General features: G+C 42.8%; 2 protein-coding genes across 4 annotated transcripts; one reads left to right on the top strand and one right to left on the bottom strand.

Moving 5' to 3' along the window:
• Positions 1-1,063: 1,063 nt before the first annotated feature.
• Positions 1,064-10,859, bottom strand: SPATA2 (spermatogenesis associated 2). 2 transcript variants are annotated; one of them, XM_069805566.1, is made up of 3 exons: positions 10,582-10,859; positions 6,575-7,000; positions 1,064-4,791 (listed from the first exon to the last, which is right to left on the bottom strand). In XM_069805566.1, the coding sequence occupies exons 2-3, from the start codon at positions 6,890-6,892 to the stop codon at positions 3,538-3,540; spliced, it is 1,572 nt and encodes a 523-aa protein (XP_069661667.1). In that variant the 5' UTR covers positions 6,893-7,000; positions 10,582-10,859; the 3' UTR covers positions 1,064-3,537. The 2 variants fall into 2 exon arrangements, with proteins under 2 accessions (XP_069661667.1, XP_069661659.1); XM_069805558.1 differs by lacking the exon at positions 10,582-10,859 and adding an exon at positions 10,034-10,352.
• Positions 10,506-17,939, top strand: RNF114 (ring finger protein 114). Of its 2 annotated transcripts, none has more exons than XM_069805585.1 (6): positions 10,506-10,633; positions 12,027-12,177; positions 13,829-13,935; positions 14,577-14,691; positions 15,593-15,700; positions 15,925-17,939. In XM_069805585.1, exons 1-6 carry the CDS (start codon positions 10,521-10,523, stop codon positions 15,988-15,990), a joined length of 660 nt encoding a protein of 219 aa, XP_069661686.1. In that variant the 5' UTR covers positions 10,506-10,520; the 3' UTR covers positions 15,991-17,939. The 2 variants fall into 2 exon arrangements, with proteins under 2 accessions (XP_069661686.1, XP_069661678.1); XM_069805577.1 differs by lacking the exon at positions 10,506-10,633 and adding an exon at positions 11,181-11,354.
• Positions 17,940-18,288: the final 349 nt, after the last annotated feature.

Below are 18,288 nucleotides of genomic sequence, written 5' to 3'. Positions count from 1 at the left end.
ATATTGGAAAGGTGTATCTTTCCCCCTAAAAAGATCCTACAGCATAATTAGCAACATGTACTAAACACTTGTAATCCACAGTCATCTTCCAGAAAGAAAAAAAAAAATTAAGCAGCTGTCGGTTCAAACCGTCAAATCTAAACTACTTGACAGCTTATTGAACGTTTAAACTTCTGTTGAGAGCAAAAGACACAGCAGACACACATATAGGTCTGTAATCAGAAATGTCAGACAGTAAAAAACAGGATAAAGTCTTGTTTTATATGCATCAGAAATACATCAGCACAAGCAGCACAGCAGTGTAAGGTAACATTTCCTGCAAGAATATTTGTTACCTTGAGCCCAATTTTTATAATCATCCCTGATACTCCCAGTAACCTCAACAGATCATAAGACTAGAGGACTTGTCAAAATGGCACTTCAGGCATTTAAGCATTCACCTGACATGCTTTAACACAAAGAACAAATGAAAAAAATAATCTAGTTTGGAATTTGAGAAATTATCCTGCTCCAGAGCTAGCAGGATGAAAAAGGAGCCAGAAGGCCTAACTCAAGTGCCAAAAAGTATATCAGTAGTATCACACATCTTCTGTGAGATGCAGCTTACATCAGGAAGCTAGTTAGAAAAAGTACATATGACATCGAGAGTCAAGGCTAGAAATCAATGTAGGCTAGCTTCACATCACACATGAAACCTGCTCTCTACCCCACATTAGTCTGTCTGCTGCAGATTGCTGACATATTGGCTTACATGCTCTTATGGAACAAACTGAGTCATGCTGCTAAGACTTGAAAATAAACGTTTTTAAAAAAGCTCTGCATTCTGCAGGCAGTACATCCAATTTCATAAAGCTGAGGCTCATGATACATACACTCTTGCCCATTTTGCCCTCAAGATTAGCCTTGTGCACCAACTCTTTTCTGCATGCAAAACGCAGTTGTGAAACAGACAGCTACATGCACTCCACTTTAAGAAAAGAGTTAAGCCTTTTCTTAAAGGCCTCTTTATTTTTAAATTCCTTCAAAACATAAATTAATATAAACAAATCAGATGCAAAACACCTGCATTTTAAATTAGCATATATTTTACTGTATCAATCACAGCAACCTCATACAGTAAGATACACAAAAATAGAGCATGGTATCACTTCAATTCAACACAGTTTTGTACTACAGTATTCCATGACATATATACACAGGACTTTTCTTTTTCAAAGCAAGTATAGTCCCTGTTATGTTCACCGTAAAAATTACGTGGCATCACAGTTTTAGTTATTCACTGTAGTGTGAGTAGCCATATGGAAATTGAACTAGTGAACTAGAAGATACACTGTATAGAAGCCAAACAGGCATGACACTTCAGAAGATGAACAAAAACAACATAACCACTGAAATGAAAACCACCCTTAGACTGTACTTTAATAGTAAAATTGTTTTTAAATTCTTCACTATATACATAATGTATCTACATTTGTGTCATATTTATATATATATATATATTTATAAAAAACCATACAAGATTTTGAAAACCTTAAAATCATTCACCTAAACAATATTCACCCCAACCTTCAGGGTCAGCAAGGCAACACTTGCCTATAACATTATGTTCAGTTGCAGTCACTTAATTCAGAAATTTCCCTGATTGCTAAGCACAGGCCATCCACTTTGTTTCTTAGTGCAAACTGTACAGTAACTTATTGTTCTCAGCCCTCTGTAAGACTCAGGTTTCATCTTATTTCCATAATACTTCTGACACCCATTTATGGCTAAAATTATTTTAGCTATTTTACAACATTAGCCTATATAGTTTCCCCCTCTACCTACCTCAAGCCCTCCCCCCCCCCAAAAAATGTAAGACAAACGATCATTCATGCATGTTTCTGTCACACAGGGATCAATGGACATTTAAGTTTAGAAGCCTAGACTCTTAACAGTGTTTTAAAAAAACCTTAAGTGAATAATTTTAGTGCAAAGTGGACTACATAGTTTACATCTCAGCTAGAGTTCTTTACAGATATTTTAAACACATTTAATTCTGCACATCAGGTTAGGTTGCCTGATACTTTGTTCTAACTAGCTAGTTGGAATAAGGAAGTTAGAAGGATTCTTGTGGGTTTCCTTTTAACAAAAAAACTAAAGCCTATTCATAATCAGGTGTTGTTTGGGGGTCAAACTGTACAGAGCCTAGCACAACGGAGTCCTGGTTCTCGGCTAGGGTTCCTATGTGCTACAGTAATACAGATAAATATTATTATCTGATTCACATCCATAACTCATGGGTTTACTTTAACAGGAGTCACAAATGAGCTCTGATTTTTAACCAGGCCAGTGCTTTACTTGCTGGACTACACTACAGACTTTGCAGTGAATTTGGAAGCAACATAACATTTATACTTACAATTTCCATAACCACAAAGGAAAAGCGTGCACCGAGAACCAAAATCCTGCAATTCTTAAACAAGACTCCACTTAGACTAGTGATAGCCTTATCGGGGGGAAAAAAAAGTCAGATTAAAAAGCGAAAACTGATCAGAGCCAAGAACATCAGTCTGCCACAATGACTATAATAAGCTATGAAATACAGTACAAGGAAAAACAAAAAGTCACCTGAAAAATAACCCAGAGAGACTTCATAGTTATAATGATTCTACCACTTTTAAGAACTCAACATATTAAATATTTATTAAAAATAAACTGTTTCCAAATTACCTATTTACAGTACAAAGAACAGTACTTAATACATGTGCAACAGAAAGTAAAGAAAATCAGTACTCAGCTGGAAGGACAACACTCTAGGCATAATTTAAGTGACATGAATACAGGTTCACCTTTTTAAAATACCATACAGTAAAAACCATTAGGATGATATTGGCAACACCAGAAAATAAAGCACGTATTGTCCAGATTCAGATTACATAAGCTTGAGATAAACAACCAGGAGATAAGGGGAGAAGGAAGAAACATAAAGACGAAAGGAAGAGATGCTGTGGTGTTTGCATTTTGGAGATCAAGAAATGCAGACACACGTCAAAAAATAGTCCTTGTTGGCAAAACAAGCCATTCACATACTTCCTGCACATTTTGAAGTCATACTTTATCAAAAACTGGCAGTAGTTTCATCACTCATAGAAAATGAGAATCTTAATTTTTAGACTTCATTTTCAAGCCTTGCATGGTTTTATTTGGGCAAGGAGATGACTGCAACGTAATAGAAAGGTGTGACGCCACTTTTCTAAAATACAACAGCTGCCAAGTTTTAAAGGAAAATGTGCTCTTCTCCCCCATTTAAATTGAAAAGTAATGATCATTTAGGAGTTACCTAAATTATAGCAGCATGAAATCTAATGTATCTGCAGCATCTGTGAAGCCACAAAAATCAAGAACTGGCACCTGATCACTGAACCATGGTTCCAAATATCTGGACATGTCATTTTGGTAAGAGGTCAGTGTATTTTATTATCGATGGAGTCAGAACATTAGTTAGGATAGCCCTTTCCCCTCCCCCTTTCCTTCCCCTCCAAAACAGACTAATCAAGTCTATCTGTAAACTACATGGGACAGCTGGGATGATTTATAGTTTAACTGATTGTTAGGCATGAATCTGTGAAGCTCGCTTTTTCTACAGCAGGGATCATAATAGTAAGCATTGAGGCAAGTGTCACACGAGACTTTTGAGCAAAACGTGCAAGTGTTTGCAGCTCCAGATCGGTTACAAAAGCCGCAGCGCGAGGTGCCTGAAGGTTTGGATTTTGAACTGAATTGAGCAGCTCTCTCTTGACTCTGAGTCTGTGATGTGTACTGAGATTTCTCCCTTAAAGCAGACGCAGGAGACAAGCCATCATTTGGAAGTGGTTTGATTGAATAGGTGCTCTGTTTCACTGCTGGGTATTCCTGCCTAGAGCTGAACAGATTGTCACACTTTTGGCAAACAGAAGTGCCACAAGGTATGCCACAGTTTTGGCACTTGAGGGAAGCTGTCTCTTTGGCTAGGTGGGTGCGTTTGTGGTAAACGGGGTTGGCATCATTTTTTAACAGCCATACATCAGGCTTAATAGCTTCTTGTCTTTTAAAATTTAACATACTTCTAGAATCGGGATCAGTATATAAATCTAAGTCCTCTTGAGCAGAAAAATAGGAGCTGTAAGGGACATTTGTTCTTAGCATGCCATTGTGATGAGATGAAGTTGGCAAGAATTCATCTGAACACCCGTGTGGGGAGCTTGACATTGTCAGAAGAGAGGGTGACGGACGGATAATTTCATCTTTGATGTCATCTTCTGCATCAACTAAAATTGGTTCTTTCCTGAGACTCAGTGAGCTCATCAAAGGTGGTTTCTTACTTTCCCAGTAATTATCATATGTGTCCACTGATTTAGAAGGCTTGCTCACCTTTGGCTTGAAATAATCTTTAGAGGCCCGTTCACTCGCTGATTTCTGGAGTACCATTCGTGCCATGGAAGTGTTTAAGTTTTCTTTGCACTCCACACGCCGTTTCATGGCTTCTGAGCAGCCTCTAACATCTTCATTGCTATTTTTTCGTTCATTTATGACATCAATCTCTGAATAACCTTTATCCTTCACTTGCAAGTGAATTTCAAGAAGCTGCTCACATTCCACTTTGGCCAAAAAGAGTTCAAATGAAACCATTTTCACTTGAATGGCATCAACCTGCTCTTTGAGCTTATACATTGTTCCCAGTTCTTGGACATAGCCCATGTAGTTCAAAATCTGCCTTACATCATCTTCAGTTAGAGCAGACTTTACATAATAAACAAAGGGTCCAGTGTAGGTCTAAGAGGGGTAAGGGGGAAATAAAAGGAAAACTAGGTTACAAATTCAGTGGTGGACTAAATGTTCAGATAATTCAGTGACAGATACTATATAATTAAATAGAATAATAATGACAGTGAACACATGCAACTCCCATGGCAAGATGAACTCCATCTCTGCATTCCTCCTGTTCAGCAGATGGAAATTCCACATGAGGCAAATTCAAAGTACAAGAGTTTTCATTCAAATTGAAATCCTGATTAGCATAGTGTCCTCCCTGTTGATTTAAATCACTATGCTTTACACTGACATTAACTTTTATGCATACCAGACACGTTTGCATTTACAAGCAAATCTACCACAAAAGGTAAAAAGGCAGAGACTTCATGTATTGCCCCTGGACAGAGGCTAGGTAGAGACAACAGGAACTTGGAATTACTGAGGGAGTACCCAAGTCCTCTTCAATTCAGCTTTAAATATACTTCAGGTGCGCTCTTTTTTGTGTACTATTACTACGCAGTTTCAAATGCCTGTTTTATTTAATTTTATATTAGGTCCAGAACTACCACTAAAAAAGCCCCAAAACCAAAGATATGAGTTTGTGCAAGTTGAGGTATCCTTAGTATCTGGCATGCCTGAGGTATGTTCTTAATCCAGTTCAAACTGTTTTGGATTGCAGGCAAGAGTAGCCTGCCCATCACATCTTTGTATAGAACAGGTACTGGATCCACAGCGCACAACCAAAGTCAATATTGGCAGTGCATCAAGAGATATCCTCAATGGATCAGCCAACATTTCAAAGGCCAGAACTTAAGCATAATGTTGAAGATTCATGGAGAGATCTTGGAGGAAGGTAGTTTCCCCTTGGGGAAACAGAGAACTCTCAAATGCTCTAATAACATTCAAATTCTCTGCTAAATAGTGAAACAGAGTCTTTTTAAGGAAAACAAACAAAAATACCCACCACTAGTGCACGCAACCTGCAAATGACTTTAAACACCTATACTGGTAGTGCTTTTATCCAGCTTCCAAGTCTCAAAACTGTTCTTGTAAGTCACCTGCAGCATTCATTACTGAAATGCTGCAGCAGTTTTGAATAAGCACATAAGAACACGTAAAAGATAAAATAGAAAAATCAACAGCAGAGAACTCACTATCTGACTTCCAGCACCCAAGCCGAGCAATATACAAGTTCCTACTTTTCCCTCTGAGACCCTGGCATAGGCAAATAATTTGAAAGTACATTAAAATCAGAACTTCATGAATTGAGAACTGACAAGCAGATAAAAGATACTGTGGAAACAATTCTTTCAGAGAAGTTCCTTTACCATTACCACATAACTTGTGGGAACCTCAGCAAAGTATCCATTTGAATGCATGCATTGGTTGTTAGTACTTGTGCTCTATTAATAGCTGTTGCAAGACAAAAATCAAACTTTGAGTGAGCTTCAACACAACTTGACCACTCACCCTATTGAAAGCATCTTCAAGTAGAAATTAAGGCACTGTAGCAGGGTAGGCTGAACAAAAACCTTAAATAAGCTCTTCCTCTATTTTATGGTTACATTATAAATGCAGATAGTACTCGTACTTCTGCTCTCAGGATACTCTCACCAGCACAAACTTCACTTATTTTACATAGAAATTTTCCTATGGCTTCTGTTTACCAACTGTATATAGACGAATATATATATCATGCTAACAGGTGGGAAAAAAGGAAGTCTTTAAAGGAAATGTATGAAATGTGTTAGAAGAAAGAAAAACAAATCATGTTCTCACTGTGGCCACACATAAAACACCTTACCTTAATATTTTTGAACTCCTTTTTCCAGGGGTAAAGAAAGAGATTAATTCCAAGTGTTTCGAGCATGCTGAATGCATTATGGAGAGAATGTAAACTTGAAGATTTCACAGATCTCAGTGAGTTTTCAGCCATCTCATAAAATTTTATCAGCCGGAATCTATAAAAGGGATCAATTTTGGGAAGGCAAAGTAAGGCTGCCGCTGCCACTCGCAAATACTCATCATTAATAGGACGCTGCTTGTTGTCAGAGGCATTCAGTTTGCATTCATGGAACTGTACATACTTCCTAAATAAATCGTCTTTATATTTTGTATCCATTGAAATCAGTTTTTATCTCACACTTGGCCAGCTACCTCGTCTCTTTCATGGTTATTCGGCAGTAGGTTGATTATCTGGCATTAAGAATCTTCAGTAATGGCAACTCTTCTGGAATAAAAATTGAAAACAAAGACAAGTCATCACAGTTGCATAAATCCCAGATGTCCACAGCATCTATCTGCTTCATGGGAGTCTATAAAATGGTTCACAGAGCAGCAGCTCCCAGAACAGCCTCTAAGTTTCTGAAAAAGTGCAAGTCTACAGAAATGCTATTGTCCTGCCTTTCACTGCCATTGTCTACTCCTCTTCCAGTTATCTGCCTAAAACAGCACAACAAACCTACATCAAGCAAGGGACTGAGAGTTCGATACAATACCGCTGGTGCGTAGGCTCAAGCCCAGACTGAGGGCTCCTTGGCTTAGGGAACCAAGGCAAAAGCTACTCACAGCAAAAAACTTAAAGGAGAAGCATGAGTTTTTATGGTCTCTTCTCTGTGTTTTATTTTGCCCTTTCAGTGCAAACAACTTACACAAACATTATTTTAATCAGTCGCTGTTTCGGTGTTTTTTTTTTTTTTTTTGCCCTGCACAGTGATATAATCATTAAAAAATCCCACAAAGAAGTTTCATTTTGCTCAACTTGGGAAAGCATCTACTTTTCTTTTCCCCTAGTGGCACAGAACTGCCCCTAGAGTGAGCATATTAATTAACTTTGCCTTTTCATTTTTAACATATTCTAGGCTTTTGACTGCCACTCACATTCCACCTGACAGCACCCCCAGGCCACCACTCTGCTGGGAGAGCTCTGCAGCCATCCTACAGAGAACACACTCCCCTGATTGCTGCAAACTACAGCCAAAGTTTCAGCTGAACGCTGGCAGCTGCAAAGATGATTGTAATCTTTTCAGAAAAAAAAAGCTATACCTGCCATTTTTAGCAGCTTTATTAGAACAAAGCAGAATAATTTCTGTTTTTACAACATGTATGCTTTTGTTTGCTGGGATAGTTCCTTTTATATATATACTGATCTACATTTTCATCTCACTGAGCTCACATACTCCACAGAAAAAGCTGGTGACAAAAGAAGCTTCCTAATGCTACTTTACCAAAACCAAGGTAATTAATTAACAGGCCAATGGACTCCATCTCGACTGCCTGAGGAACATCAGATCAAAAAGCAGACCACAGGCTTTGCTTTTTAAATAAAAACACGATACAGCCCTTACAGACTTCCCAACTATGAACAAAGGGGAGGGGAGGCAGGAGAAATCAATGCACTGTTTTGGTTGTAGTCAGTCTGAAACAGCACTTCAGAAAATACTTTCCACCCAATATTAATTGCAGCTGCTAGAATACTGATCAATGCCCCCACACACTCCTGTTAAAATGAAAATCACTGTTAAGACCAAAATTAACTGAACGAAAGAAGCCATAACACAAAATACACAGGGGGACACGAAAGGGACCACAAACCAACAACCAAGAGGCCAGGAAAACAAACAAACAAAAAAATCAACAGCCTAGCAGTTAATATTACTTCATGAAAGGCTGCACTTAATGACAATACCATGTGGGATAGTTAACTAGCAGTTCAATTTCTGCTCAAAGGCACACTGCTCTCGGTTTTTCCACAACCAGAAATTGCACCAATGTCAAGAGACAAGCTGTGAATCACAGGAAATGTGGAGTTCTAAATTAACATCTGAGCATAAGGGACAGGAGTAAACCCTTCTCCCTTCCCGAGATCTTTCCTCCTTAAGTCGTGCAAGATGAAGTCTGTAGACAAAGACAACAGAATGTCTGTTCCTTAGCGAGAGCTCCGCAAGAGAATTTCAGAGAAAGCTCTTTGTCTGGCACATCAGTAATACCGCCCAGGACAAGGAACAATCCTGTGCTGACAAGGAGCTGGATTAACTATTTACAGTTCTTCCACCTCCACTGTTAATAACTACTAAACAAAAGTGCTTGGTTACACATACGAGATGTCAGGATTAGGAAAGTCCCCAAATGAAAGCAAAGTCCTGCATCAAGGCCCTATTGACCGTGATACGCAAAGCCACTGCCAGCTCTGATTTCGACTTGCGGTTTGTATGTAAGTCAGAGTTCACACAGCTGAAAAGCAAAACACGACAAACCAAACACCCCAGCAAGCCTTTGCAGAGCTGCTCCTCTGCACGCAGAGCTTCCAGAAGCAAAACATCCCCATCCCAGGCAGCCCACCCAGCACCAGGAAGGCTCCGAACAGCTAACAACCATGGTTACAAGGCTCGATAAAAACCTCAATATGGGAGCAGGCACAGATAAATATAGTTTTAAGAAGCACACTGGCTGATGGAACAGATAAGGTAACAAGGCTGTTTTGCTGCAAATTATTGACTGAAAACCTCAAGATTTCACGGAGATGCATAAATAATAAGTTCTGGTCAGAATCTAGTTTCTGCTGGCGAGACAAGGAAACGCTTCTATCCATCTCCTGGGTCAAAACCTCAGCTGAGGGAACCAACACTCTGCTACCCTGGACTGCTTGGCAGGGCACAGTCACACAAAAACCTTCACGGCAGTAGGGGAGGGACACAGGACAGGTACAACCTTCTCCTGACCCATGCTAAGGAGGCCAGAAACGCCAGGCTTCCACCAAACACTTGAAAAGAAAACGATCCCCAATACAAAAGCTATTTAATGGCATCAGCGGACACCGCATCGCTGAGGAATTTCACACCATAAAACGAGGGAGAGGGGAGGAACAGCGCACAGATCAACACCCGGCTGAAGCCGTTTCGCTCCTCGGTTCTCACGCAGACACTTGTTGCGGAGACGCCCAGCCCGGCCGGGAAAGCGGGACGGGGCCGGCCGCTGCCCGGAGCCGCGGGCACGGCCCCGGGACACCGCCTTCGCCTCCCCGGCGTGAGCGGCACTCGCTGACCACCGAGCCCCGGGGGCCGGCCCCACGGGGGCTTCCCTCCAGCCTCTCGCCGGTAAAGGGGGGCAGCGCCCGCCGCAGCCCACGCCCCCGGCAAACCCGCCGCCCCCTCCCCTCAGCAGCCGGCGCGGCGCCGAGGGCCCGCAGCCCGGGCGGGCAGAGCCGGCCCACCCCCACCCCGCCCCCGCCGCCTCCACCCCGCGGGCCGGGCCCGTCCCTCACCGCTCCGCTCCGCGCCGGGCCGCGCCAGCCGCCCGGGACCCGCCGCCGCTCAAGCCGGAAGCGCCCGGTGACCCGGATGCGGACTGCGGACCCCCTCGGCCCCTCACGCGCTCCCGCGACGTCCCAGCAGAGGCCACCACCCCCCCCCCTCCCCGGCCCCGGAAGGGCTGCCGGCTGGCCAGCGGCGGGGCACGCCCGCCCTCACGGCTACGGCCTTCCCGGCACCGGCCCGGGGGCTGCCGCCGGCCAGCGGGAGGGGGCGGCTGACAGCGGCGCCCCGGAAGTGGATGCCGCGAGGGGCGGGGCACCGCCGCCTACCGCGGGGAGCGCTTCCGCCCCGTGACGTCAGCGGGGCGGGGCGCGAGGGGGCGGGGCGACCGCCTCACGCCCCGCCCGGCGGAGGGGCGGCGGTGGGGGGAGGGGGCTGGGGGACCGGCGCCGGTTTCGGCCCCAGAGGCGGGCGGGAGCCGCCGTCCGTGGGAGCAAAATGCCCGAGCAGCCTCCGCGGCGGGCCCCGGGACTGCCCCCAGGCCGAGAAGGAACGTTACCGGGAAACGAAGCGGCCGTTTCATGGACGTGGGATGCCTTTGCGCGCTCCCCGTAAGAAGGATGGCCCGTTAAAGCGCTGTTCTGCTACCGACAGCTTTTGTATCGCCTTGCAGCCCCAGAGGAGGGCCGCGTCGTCCCTCCCTTGAGAGATCGGTTGTCTTTCCCCAACCAGACCGGCCTCAGCGGTCAGCGAGGGAGGGAGCAGCGCCGCGTCCCGCTGCTCGGCCGCGCACCGGCCCCTCCGCCGCTCAGCAACGGGACGGATCCAGCACGCCCCGGGCCGAGCCGTGAGACGCCCGGCCTCTTGCCGCTGTCCGCGGCTCCTCGGCCGTGGCGCTGGGCTGCCGTTGAAATCGCGCGTTCCCCAGGCGCGGTGCGGAAGCGCTGCCCGCTCCCGTCCCGTCCCCCCCCACCGCCGGCCTTGAGCGCGTCCCCGCCGCCGCTTGAGGCGCCGCCGGGGCGGGACCGGCGCTTCGGGGGCGGGGGGAACTCCTGACCACGCCCCCCGTGTTGTGCCTCGCCCACTCAGCGTGACCACGCCTCTGGGGGCGGTGTCTCGGCGGCAGGGGCGGTGCTGCGCCTGCGCACCGCCCGCTCCTCGGTTGGCTGGCGGGGCGGGGCGCGGCGGCGGGAAGATGGCGGTGGCCGGTGGAGGCGGCGGCGGCGGCTCTTCTCGCTCCCCGGAGCGGCGGCACGACCCGCTGTCGCGCTTCACCTGCCCCGTGTGCCTGGAGGTGTACGAGAGCCCGGTGCGCGTGCCCTGCGGACACGTGTGAGCGGCTGCCGGCGGCGCGGCGCGGGGGCCTGAGGCGGTGGCGGTTTGGGGCCCTCTCAGCCCTCGGCGGGAGGGGACTGGAGCTGGGGCTGGGCCCGCAGGCGCCTTCCCGGGCCGCAGGCTGTGAGGCCTTGGGAGGGAGCCGTGGCTCGGCTGGCCCTGGCCCTCCCCTTTCGCTCCCTCGGGAGCGGGCCGGGCCGGGATGGGCAAGGCCGCCGCCTGCGCGGCGGGGGCTGGATCCCGCTGGGGGTGGGGGGGTCGGGCAGCGCTGCCGGAGCACCGGGGAGCTCCGCAGGCAGCTCCGCTCTTCGGCAGCGTCTTAGGGTGGCCTGAGGCTTCCGTGAAGGAAGAGGGGGTGGAAAAAAAACAGCAGGGAAAAAAAGCTAATATTCTTTTACTTTTGATTCCTTTCTCTCCTGAAAGATGTAGAAACTGAGGGAGCAGAGCACTGTCCAAAAGCTAATAACGCTGAGCATGACAAACTAGAATGCTACTCATCCCTTCACGCACAAATGTCAACAGGTTGCTGTTTTATTAGATAATATTTCTTGAGACCCTGTTATTACTTAGAGCGGAAGACACGTAAGGGCACACGTAAGGGCTCTGGATATTTATGCTGCGTGTTCAGGAGGGCTGTTCTCACCACCTACTGTTTGTCTCCCACCCTAGCTTTTGCACTCCGTGCCTGCAGGAATGTCTTAAGCCGAAAAAGCCAGTTTGTGGCGTCTGCCGCAGCACCCTGTCGCCTGGTAGCAGAGCTCTGGACCTGGAAAAGCAAATTGAAACGACAGAAACCACTTGCAATGGCTGCAATAAAAAAGTATGAAAGTATTTGGAAATTAAGTGCATGAGGTGTGCCTGCTCAGCTATACTGCTTAGAAGGAAATAAAGTGCTTGCTCTTCAGCTTTCTGCAGAATCAGGTCAAAATGTTTGTTCTGATAAGTGCTAAAGATATTTTATATAGGCAGCACCCAAATGTTGATGTTCTTTCCACAGTTTTTTATTGTTACCTCTTCAGGAAGTGAATTTCAAATGAAAGATACTGATTTTAAAATTATAGAAAAATATTGCTTCTGAAGTTGCTTCTGTGAACATGTCTCTGTGGAAGGAACACTGTAACATGGACATGGGTTTTGGATAGTGGTCTCTTTGGCTCTTAAACAGAAATTTTGTTGTTTGAAATACTTATGAGTCAAAGTTGTCATGTATGGGTGGTACTGTTTGTTAGTGTGCTGCATGTTGTATACCTGTATGGCATCCTTCCTGTTATTTCCTTTCTCTTTGTAAAGTTGGGCTGCTTAGTGTTAATTGAATGTATAAGAAAATACCTTAGCAGGTGGCAAAACAACAAAAAAAGGATAATTAGACACAGTAAGGTGAGGGTAACAATTCAGTTACTTTCACTTTTTATTCCTGGGTAGTGTCTTCATTCTGTCTTCACTCCAGCTGATAGAAAACTGTAGTGCCTTGAATTACAGATTTTCTTACTGTAAATTTGAATTTTCATTAATGGGATTGAAAATTAGCAATCAATCTACACCAAGATCTGTGCTAAAAACCAAATTTTCTATACACTGTCTCTTCTTCTCAGTGACCAGGTAAACTGGCTTTATATAAAGCTTTTTTTTTCTTATACTATAGTATAGGTTAAGAAAAGTGAGCTGTCCTGAACAGTGTTGTATTTGTAAAATATTACAGGCAGCAAAGTTACAGGTTAACTAATCTATAATCTCAAAGCTTTCTGCCTCGCCATCTGAACTGTTTGGGTAACGCTGTTCTGGTTTTGGCTGGGATAATTTTCTTCCTAATAGCTGGTACAGTGTGTTTTGGATTTAGTGTGAGAATAATGTTGATAACATGCTGATGTTTTAGTTGTTGCTAAGTAGCGCTTATCCTAAGTCAAGGATTTTTCAGTTTCCCATGCTCTACCAGTGAGCAGGTGCACAAGAAGCTGGGAGTGAGCATGGCCAGGACAGCTGGCCCAAACTAGCCAAAGGGATATTCTATATCATAGAAAGTCATGCCCAGTATATAAATTGGGGGAGTTGGCCGGGAGGGGTGAATTGCTGCTCGGGCATCGGTCAGTGGGTGGTGAGCAATTGCATTGTGCATCACTTGTCTTTTCTTGGGTTTTATTACTCTCATTTTTGTTTTCCCTTTCATTACATTTATTATTATATTTTCTTATTGTTGTTACTATTATATCTTATTTTAGTTTAGTTATTAAACCGTTCTTATCTCAGCCTATGAGTTTTATTTCATTCTTTTGATTCTCCTCCCCATCCCCCTGGGAGCAGGGAGGAGTGAGCAAGTGGCTGCGTGGTACTTGGTTGCTGGCTGGGGTTAAACCATGACACACTGTCTGCAGAAAAGCTCCTTTGTTTTACCTGTTTACTACTTCTGCTTAAAAGTGTAGGAGTAACTGCAAATAGTTTAAATTGACCTTGCTGTGCTATTGTTGCCTGCACAGATGTATCTCTCAAAGATGCGTAGCCATGCAGCTTCTTGTTCAAAGTACCAGAATTACATAATGGAAGGTGTCAAAGCCGTAACTAAAGAACCATTTCACAACACCAGGTAACTAGCTCTTTTCTGGAAATACTTTTTTTGTCACAAAAAAAAATGTGAAGTATAAGCAGACTTTACCTCTTCGTTCAGTTTGCATGTTAGTTTTTCTAATCCTTTCACATACTTAAAAACTAACCCTTAATCCTGCAACTAACTGTGCACAGGCAAGCTACTCTTCTTTCTACTTAGTCCATGCACAAGACATCTTTAAGATCAGGGTGCTTGGTAAAAGTAGCTATTTTTTGAATAAGACCTTTATCTTTCTGTCTCTTGATTGTAGTAACTTATAATGAAGGGTAGTCAGAACTGATTGCAGTACACTCATCTGTATTGTAGCATACTGGGTGGTAGGTACCTTGTGCATTTAAACAAAAAAAAAAAAAGGTGATAAATGACATTTATAACATTTGTAGAACAACTATTGTTCTGTGTAAATATGGGTGATATTAAAGAGTTCCTTAAGCCATTGTTAGGAATTTACAAACTGATTGTTAAAATTAGCTTGTCTTAATTGCGTAGAATAAGATTATTGTTTTGAATAATTTGTATTCTTAATAGCTGGTAAGACAACTTTTGAGTATTGAATCCTAAAGTTTTTACTTTTAATTTTCTTACAATCGTAAATAACCTCTTTTTATCGCCCCAACCAGGAACTTCCCAAATCGCTTTACCTTTCCTTGTCCGTATTGCAGCGAGAAAAACTTTGATCAAGAAGGACTAGTTGAACACTGCAAAACATTGCACAGCATGGATGCAAAACAAGTGGTAATAAAAAGTCTTGGTGCAAGAATTGCAATGAAGTCTAGTCTTAAATCCCTTTGAAACAATGAATTAGAGACTTACTCTTGAAGTTAAGTACATATTTATAATTATTCCTGTTAAAGTAAAATGTGGGTATGCTGTTCATGCACTTTACATAATTTTGATGTTAGTTTTTGGTACGTTCTCTGGAGATGACTAGTCTCTATTCCTATTGCAGCTATGTCACATTCTCCTTTCATATTTGAAAAATGGCGGCCATTCAAAGTTAATTAGGCACAGTAACAAACATCAAATTAATCAAATATAATTTTAAAAAGTCAGATGTTTAATTTTCCCCTCTGCTGTTTTCAGCAAGAAGATAGTATAAACCATTGGGAAAAATGCTTGCAAAAAATAGTATATCATTCTAGTAATCTTCATCTGCTGATACTCCCTCTCATATAAGAGGAATTGCAAAACATGGAACTGAATTTGAAATGTTCATTTTTCTAGAAAGTTTTTTGGAATTCCAAATTATTTAGGAAAAAAGTTCCTTTTTTGTCTTGGAGAGAAGTGATCTTTGTGAAGGAGGTCAAGGAAACTTTTCTGTCACTGAGAAATAAAGACTGAAATCTTCTAAAGCAAACAGCTGTAGTGAATTCTGATTTTCAGAATGTAGGGAGAAGAGTAAGCCATTCCATTTTGGACATCTAAGACATGAACTAAAATTATTCAGGGTTATCTGAGGCTTTTGTATTAAATGTCCCAGCAAACTATTTGACATCACTTTGCATAAAGAATAGTGATTGTCACAAACCTCAAACTTCAGTCTTCCATGCTGTCTCTGTCCTGCCCTTCCTACGGTAAATGTTAAAGCACTTAACCATTGGGGCTTAATTGGCTTTTTTGGTTTTTTTTCTTGAAGGTTTGCCCAATTTGTGCCTCAATGCCATGGGGAGACCCAAATTACAGGAGTGCTAACTTCATGGAGCACCTTCAAAGGCGACATCGCTTTTCTTATGATACTTTTGTGGTATGTGTTTCCTCACCCTTGGAATACAGCCTCATGACTCTTAAAACTCAGCTTTTTTTACATAGCTGCTACTGTGAAATCTCATCCATGCAGATGATATCGTGAGAGAAATTGGATTAATGGCAAGTCAAAGGAAAATACAGCTTGTTTTCTGTTTTTATTTCGTGTTGTATTAACCAGCATGGCTATTGCAGTAAAAGAATTTCTGTACCCTTTGTTTGTAGGATTATGATGCTGATGAAGATGATATGATGGCACAGGTTTTGATGCGTTCGTTGCGGGATAAATGAACCAACTAGAAGATTAACTGTAAAACCAAGCTTCCACAAGGGGGAAATGCCCAGCATCCTTGCACTTCTCCTGTACATCCCAAGATGAACTCAGGCATCCAGAAATATGGAAGACTTCAATCCCTATCTCAGTTTCAAATCCTGGTTTGATATTTCTGTACCACTCAGTCCTTTGTTAACGTGGTCTATGTCATTCAACCCTGTCAGCCTAATTTTCCTACATGCTTCATGCAAGCTTAATTGTAGATCAACATGGAGGAGACAAATCTGTTTTCCTTTACCTATTTCTTGGTTTCTTTTGCAGTTGTGTTCATTTGACTGTCTGAAAACAAAAACATTCCAAATGGAATGGCCTGAACTAGTTAATAAATATCTCTTCCCAATCTCATTTACATATCTTAAATGATAGTATGAGAGGTGTATTTGTAGCTCTGTTTTCCTTTAGTGAGACCTCTAGGTGCTAACTGTAATTGTCAGACCAGCTCTCATTTAAAGTGACCTACAATGCCTGTGATTTCATAATGTTTCCCAGTGTTTAAATTCTTATAGGCAGCCTCTCAACTATATGGAAAACATGTCTGCAGTATGTGTCTTCACACTACAAACTTTCTTAGCAAGTGTTTGCACCTGTGTAAGCAACTAGTTCAAAATATTTTAGTTCTGTGCATGATTATTACTTTCTTCCATACTTGGGCCATAATTTCTAGCCTGGAAAATAAACTTTAATGTTGGTCTTAGTTAAAATGCGTCCTTTTTTATGTGTCTTAGCAAATATTAATCATATTTGCTGGCATTATGATTAAATTCGTGGTTTTGAACTTGGTTTTCTAGTGATTTTAAGCCTTATGCTGATAGGGGAATTCAGAAGGGTTTTTTTCAATACCTCTGCTTTCTATTTAAACTAAAATTTTCTTATACATTCCTAGTTTTTCCGTCTCTCAAGGCAAGCTGGTAACAAAACTTACTAATAATTCATAGCACTTGCATAGCACTACCTTTCTGCATTACAGATTTTAACTGGTATTTTGAATTCCCGTTCTTCATCTAAATGTTGCTAAAGTAGCTGAAGCTGTACTTAGATTGTTTTCCATATATTATATGTATAGTATGCAGGTATAGCTTTCAAAGAAAAAGTAAAATATAACCGAGAAAGCAGGATGACAATTCTAGTACCTGGTAAATGGATACTCCATATTCAAGTCTACAATTTTACTATAGGGATTCCTTTTTAGTTTAACGTTTTCGTTAACAGCACAGTCAAGATGCTGAGATCTAATAATCTAAGACACCCGACCAGAACTTGTAAATCACGGTAGTGTTGAGATGTGTAGTCTAATTTAAGCATGTTTAATTGGAGCAGTGGACCTGCACCACCACAGAACTGAGTACTAATTAATTTATTTGTATTTGATGAGTAAACTTAATATCATTGCACTCTGCAGACTGAAGCATAGCCTTACCCTTAAAACAATGAAACACACCGCAGCTAAAACCTCTTGATTAAACTTTGGGTCCAGCCAGACCTCTAACATATTTAAGTTGAACTTGGTTTTAGTATGTTTTCTCCAGGTTGGTATGGGCTCTTCTAGATTCATCCTTAAGTATCTGCTTGGTGACTGGAAGCTCGGTCTTGCGGGGGGGGGGCGGGGAATCTCATGGTACTGTGGAGTAAGTACTGTGTTTGGGGTTGGTTATTTCTAATGCTTGATCTGCAAAGAGATTACAATGTATTAGTGGTTGGATGGGGATTTCTGGGTTCTGGCTAGAACGCAGTTTGGTGATGCCCATTGACCAGAATCTAGATTTCTGCTACTATTCTAAGTGCACTTCCATGCAATTCTGTTAAAATGTTTAAGGAGCAGTTAGAAGCTTCCGAGCAATTACTTTGTCATGTTTTTGACTTTTGAAGACAAGTTACAAATAAAGGTCATTTAATTTATAAAATCCTATCTTCGTGTCAACTCTTGTGGTTTCTTCTTCCTTGCGGTCCATACATTTCATTTTGGCACCTTCCTAAAAACACTTCTTTCTGGCTGTGCAATGCTGCAGAGAGCACAGTAGGTGTTGAGAAATGCAGAGACTTCAACTTTTGGCTTCCATTAAATAGTTTGTACTGATTAGTTGCAATTTTATTTATAATCTTTCAAACTGTGGACCACGCAGGTTATGAAAAATAGTTCAGATTGAGTTCAGAGCAAGTTCTGCTAGAGCTGGCCAGAATACTGCAGGTGCAGTCTTGTACATGGATACTCCTATAAGCCATAGAAAAAAAACCCCAAAGTTTCTTGTTAAACTGGG

This window comes from Haliaeetus albicilla, chromosome 2 (genome assembly GCF_947461875.1).
Source record: "Haliaeetus albicilla chromosome 2, bHalAlb1.1, whole genome shotgun sequence".
NCBI classification, from domain to species: domain Eukaryota; kingdom Metazoa; phylum Chordata; class Aves; order Accipitriformes; family Accipitridae; genus Haliaeetus; species Haliaeetus albicilla.
The sequence above is the reverse complement of the archived record's forward strand: the minus strand, read 5'-3'. Positions and strand labels throughout refer to the sequence as shown.

Bases quoted from the DNA above. Each gene is read 5' to 3' on its own strand.
- SPATA2 (XM_069805566.1), bottom strand. From the start codon at position 6,892: ATGGATACAAAATATAAAGACGATTTATTTAGGAAGTATGTACAGTTC. The intron at 4,792-6,574 runs GTAAGGTGTTTT...TACCCCTCTTAG, and splicing joins AGGAGTTCAAAAATATTAAG to ACCTACACTGGACCCTTTGT.
- RNF114 (XM_069805577.1), top strand. From the start codon at position 11,218: ATGGCGGTGGCCGGTGGAGGCGGCGGCGGCGGCTCTTCTCGCTCCCCG. The intron at 12,178-13,828 runs GTATGAAAGTAT...TTGCCTGCACAG, and splicing joins GCAATGGCTGCAATAAAAAA to ATGTATCTCTCAAAGATGCG. The intron at 15,701-15,924 runs GTATGTGTTTCC...CTTTGTTTGTAG, and splicing joins TTTCTTATGATACTTTTGTG to GATTATGATGCTGATGAAGA.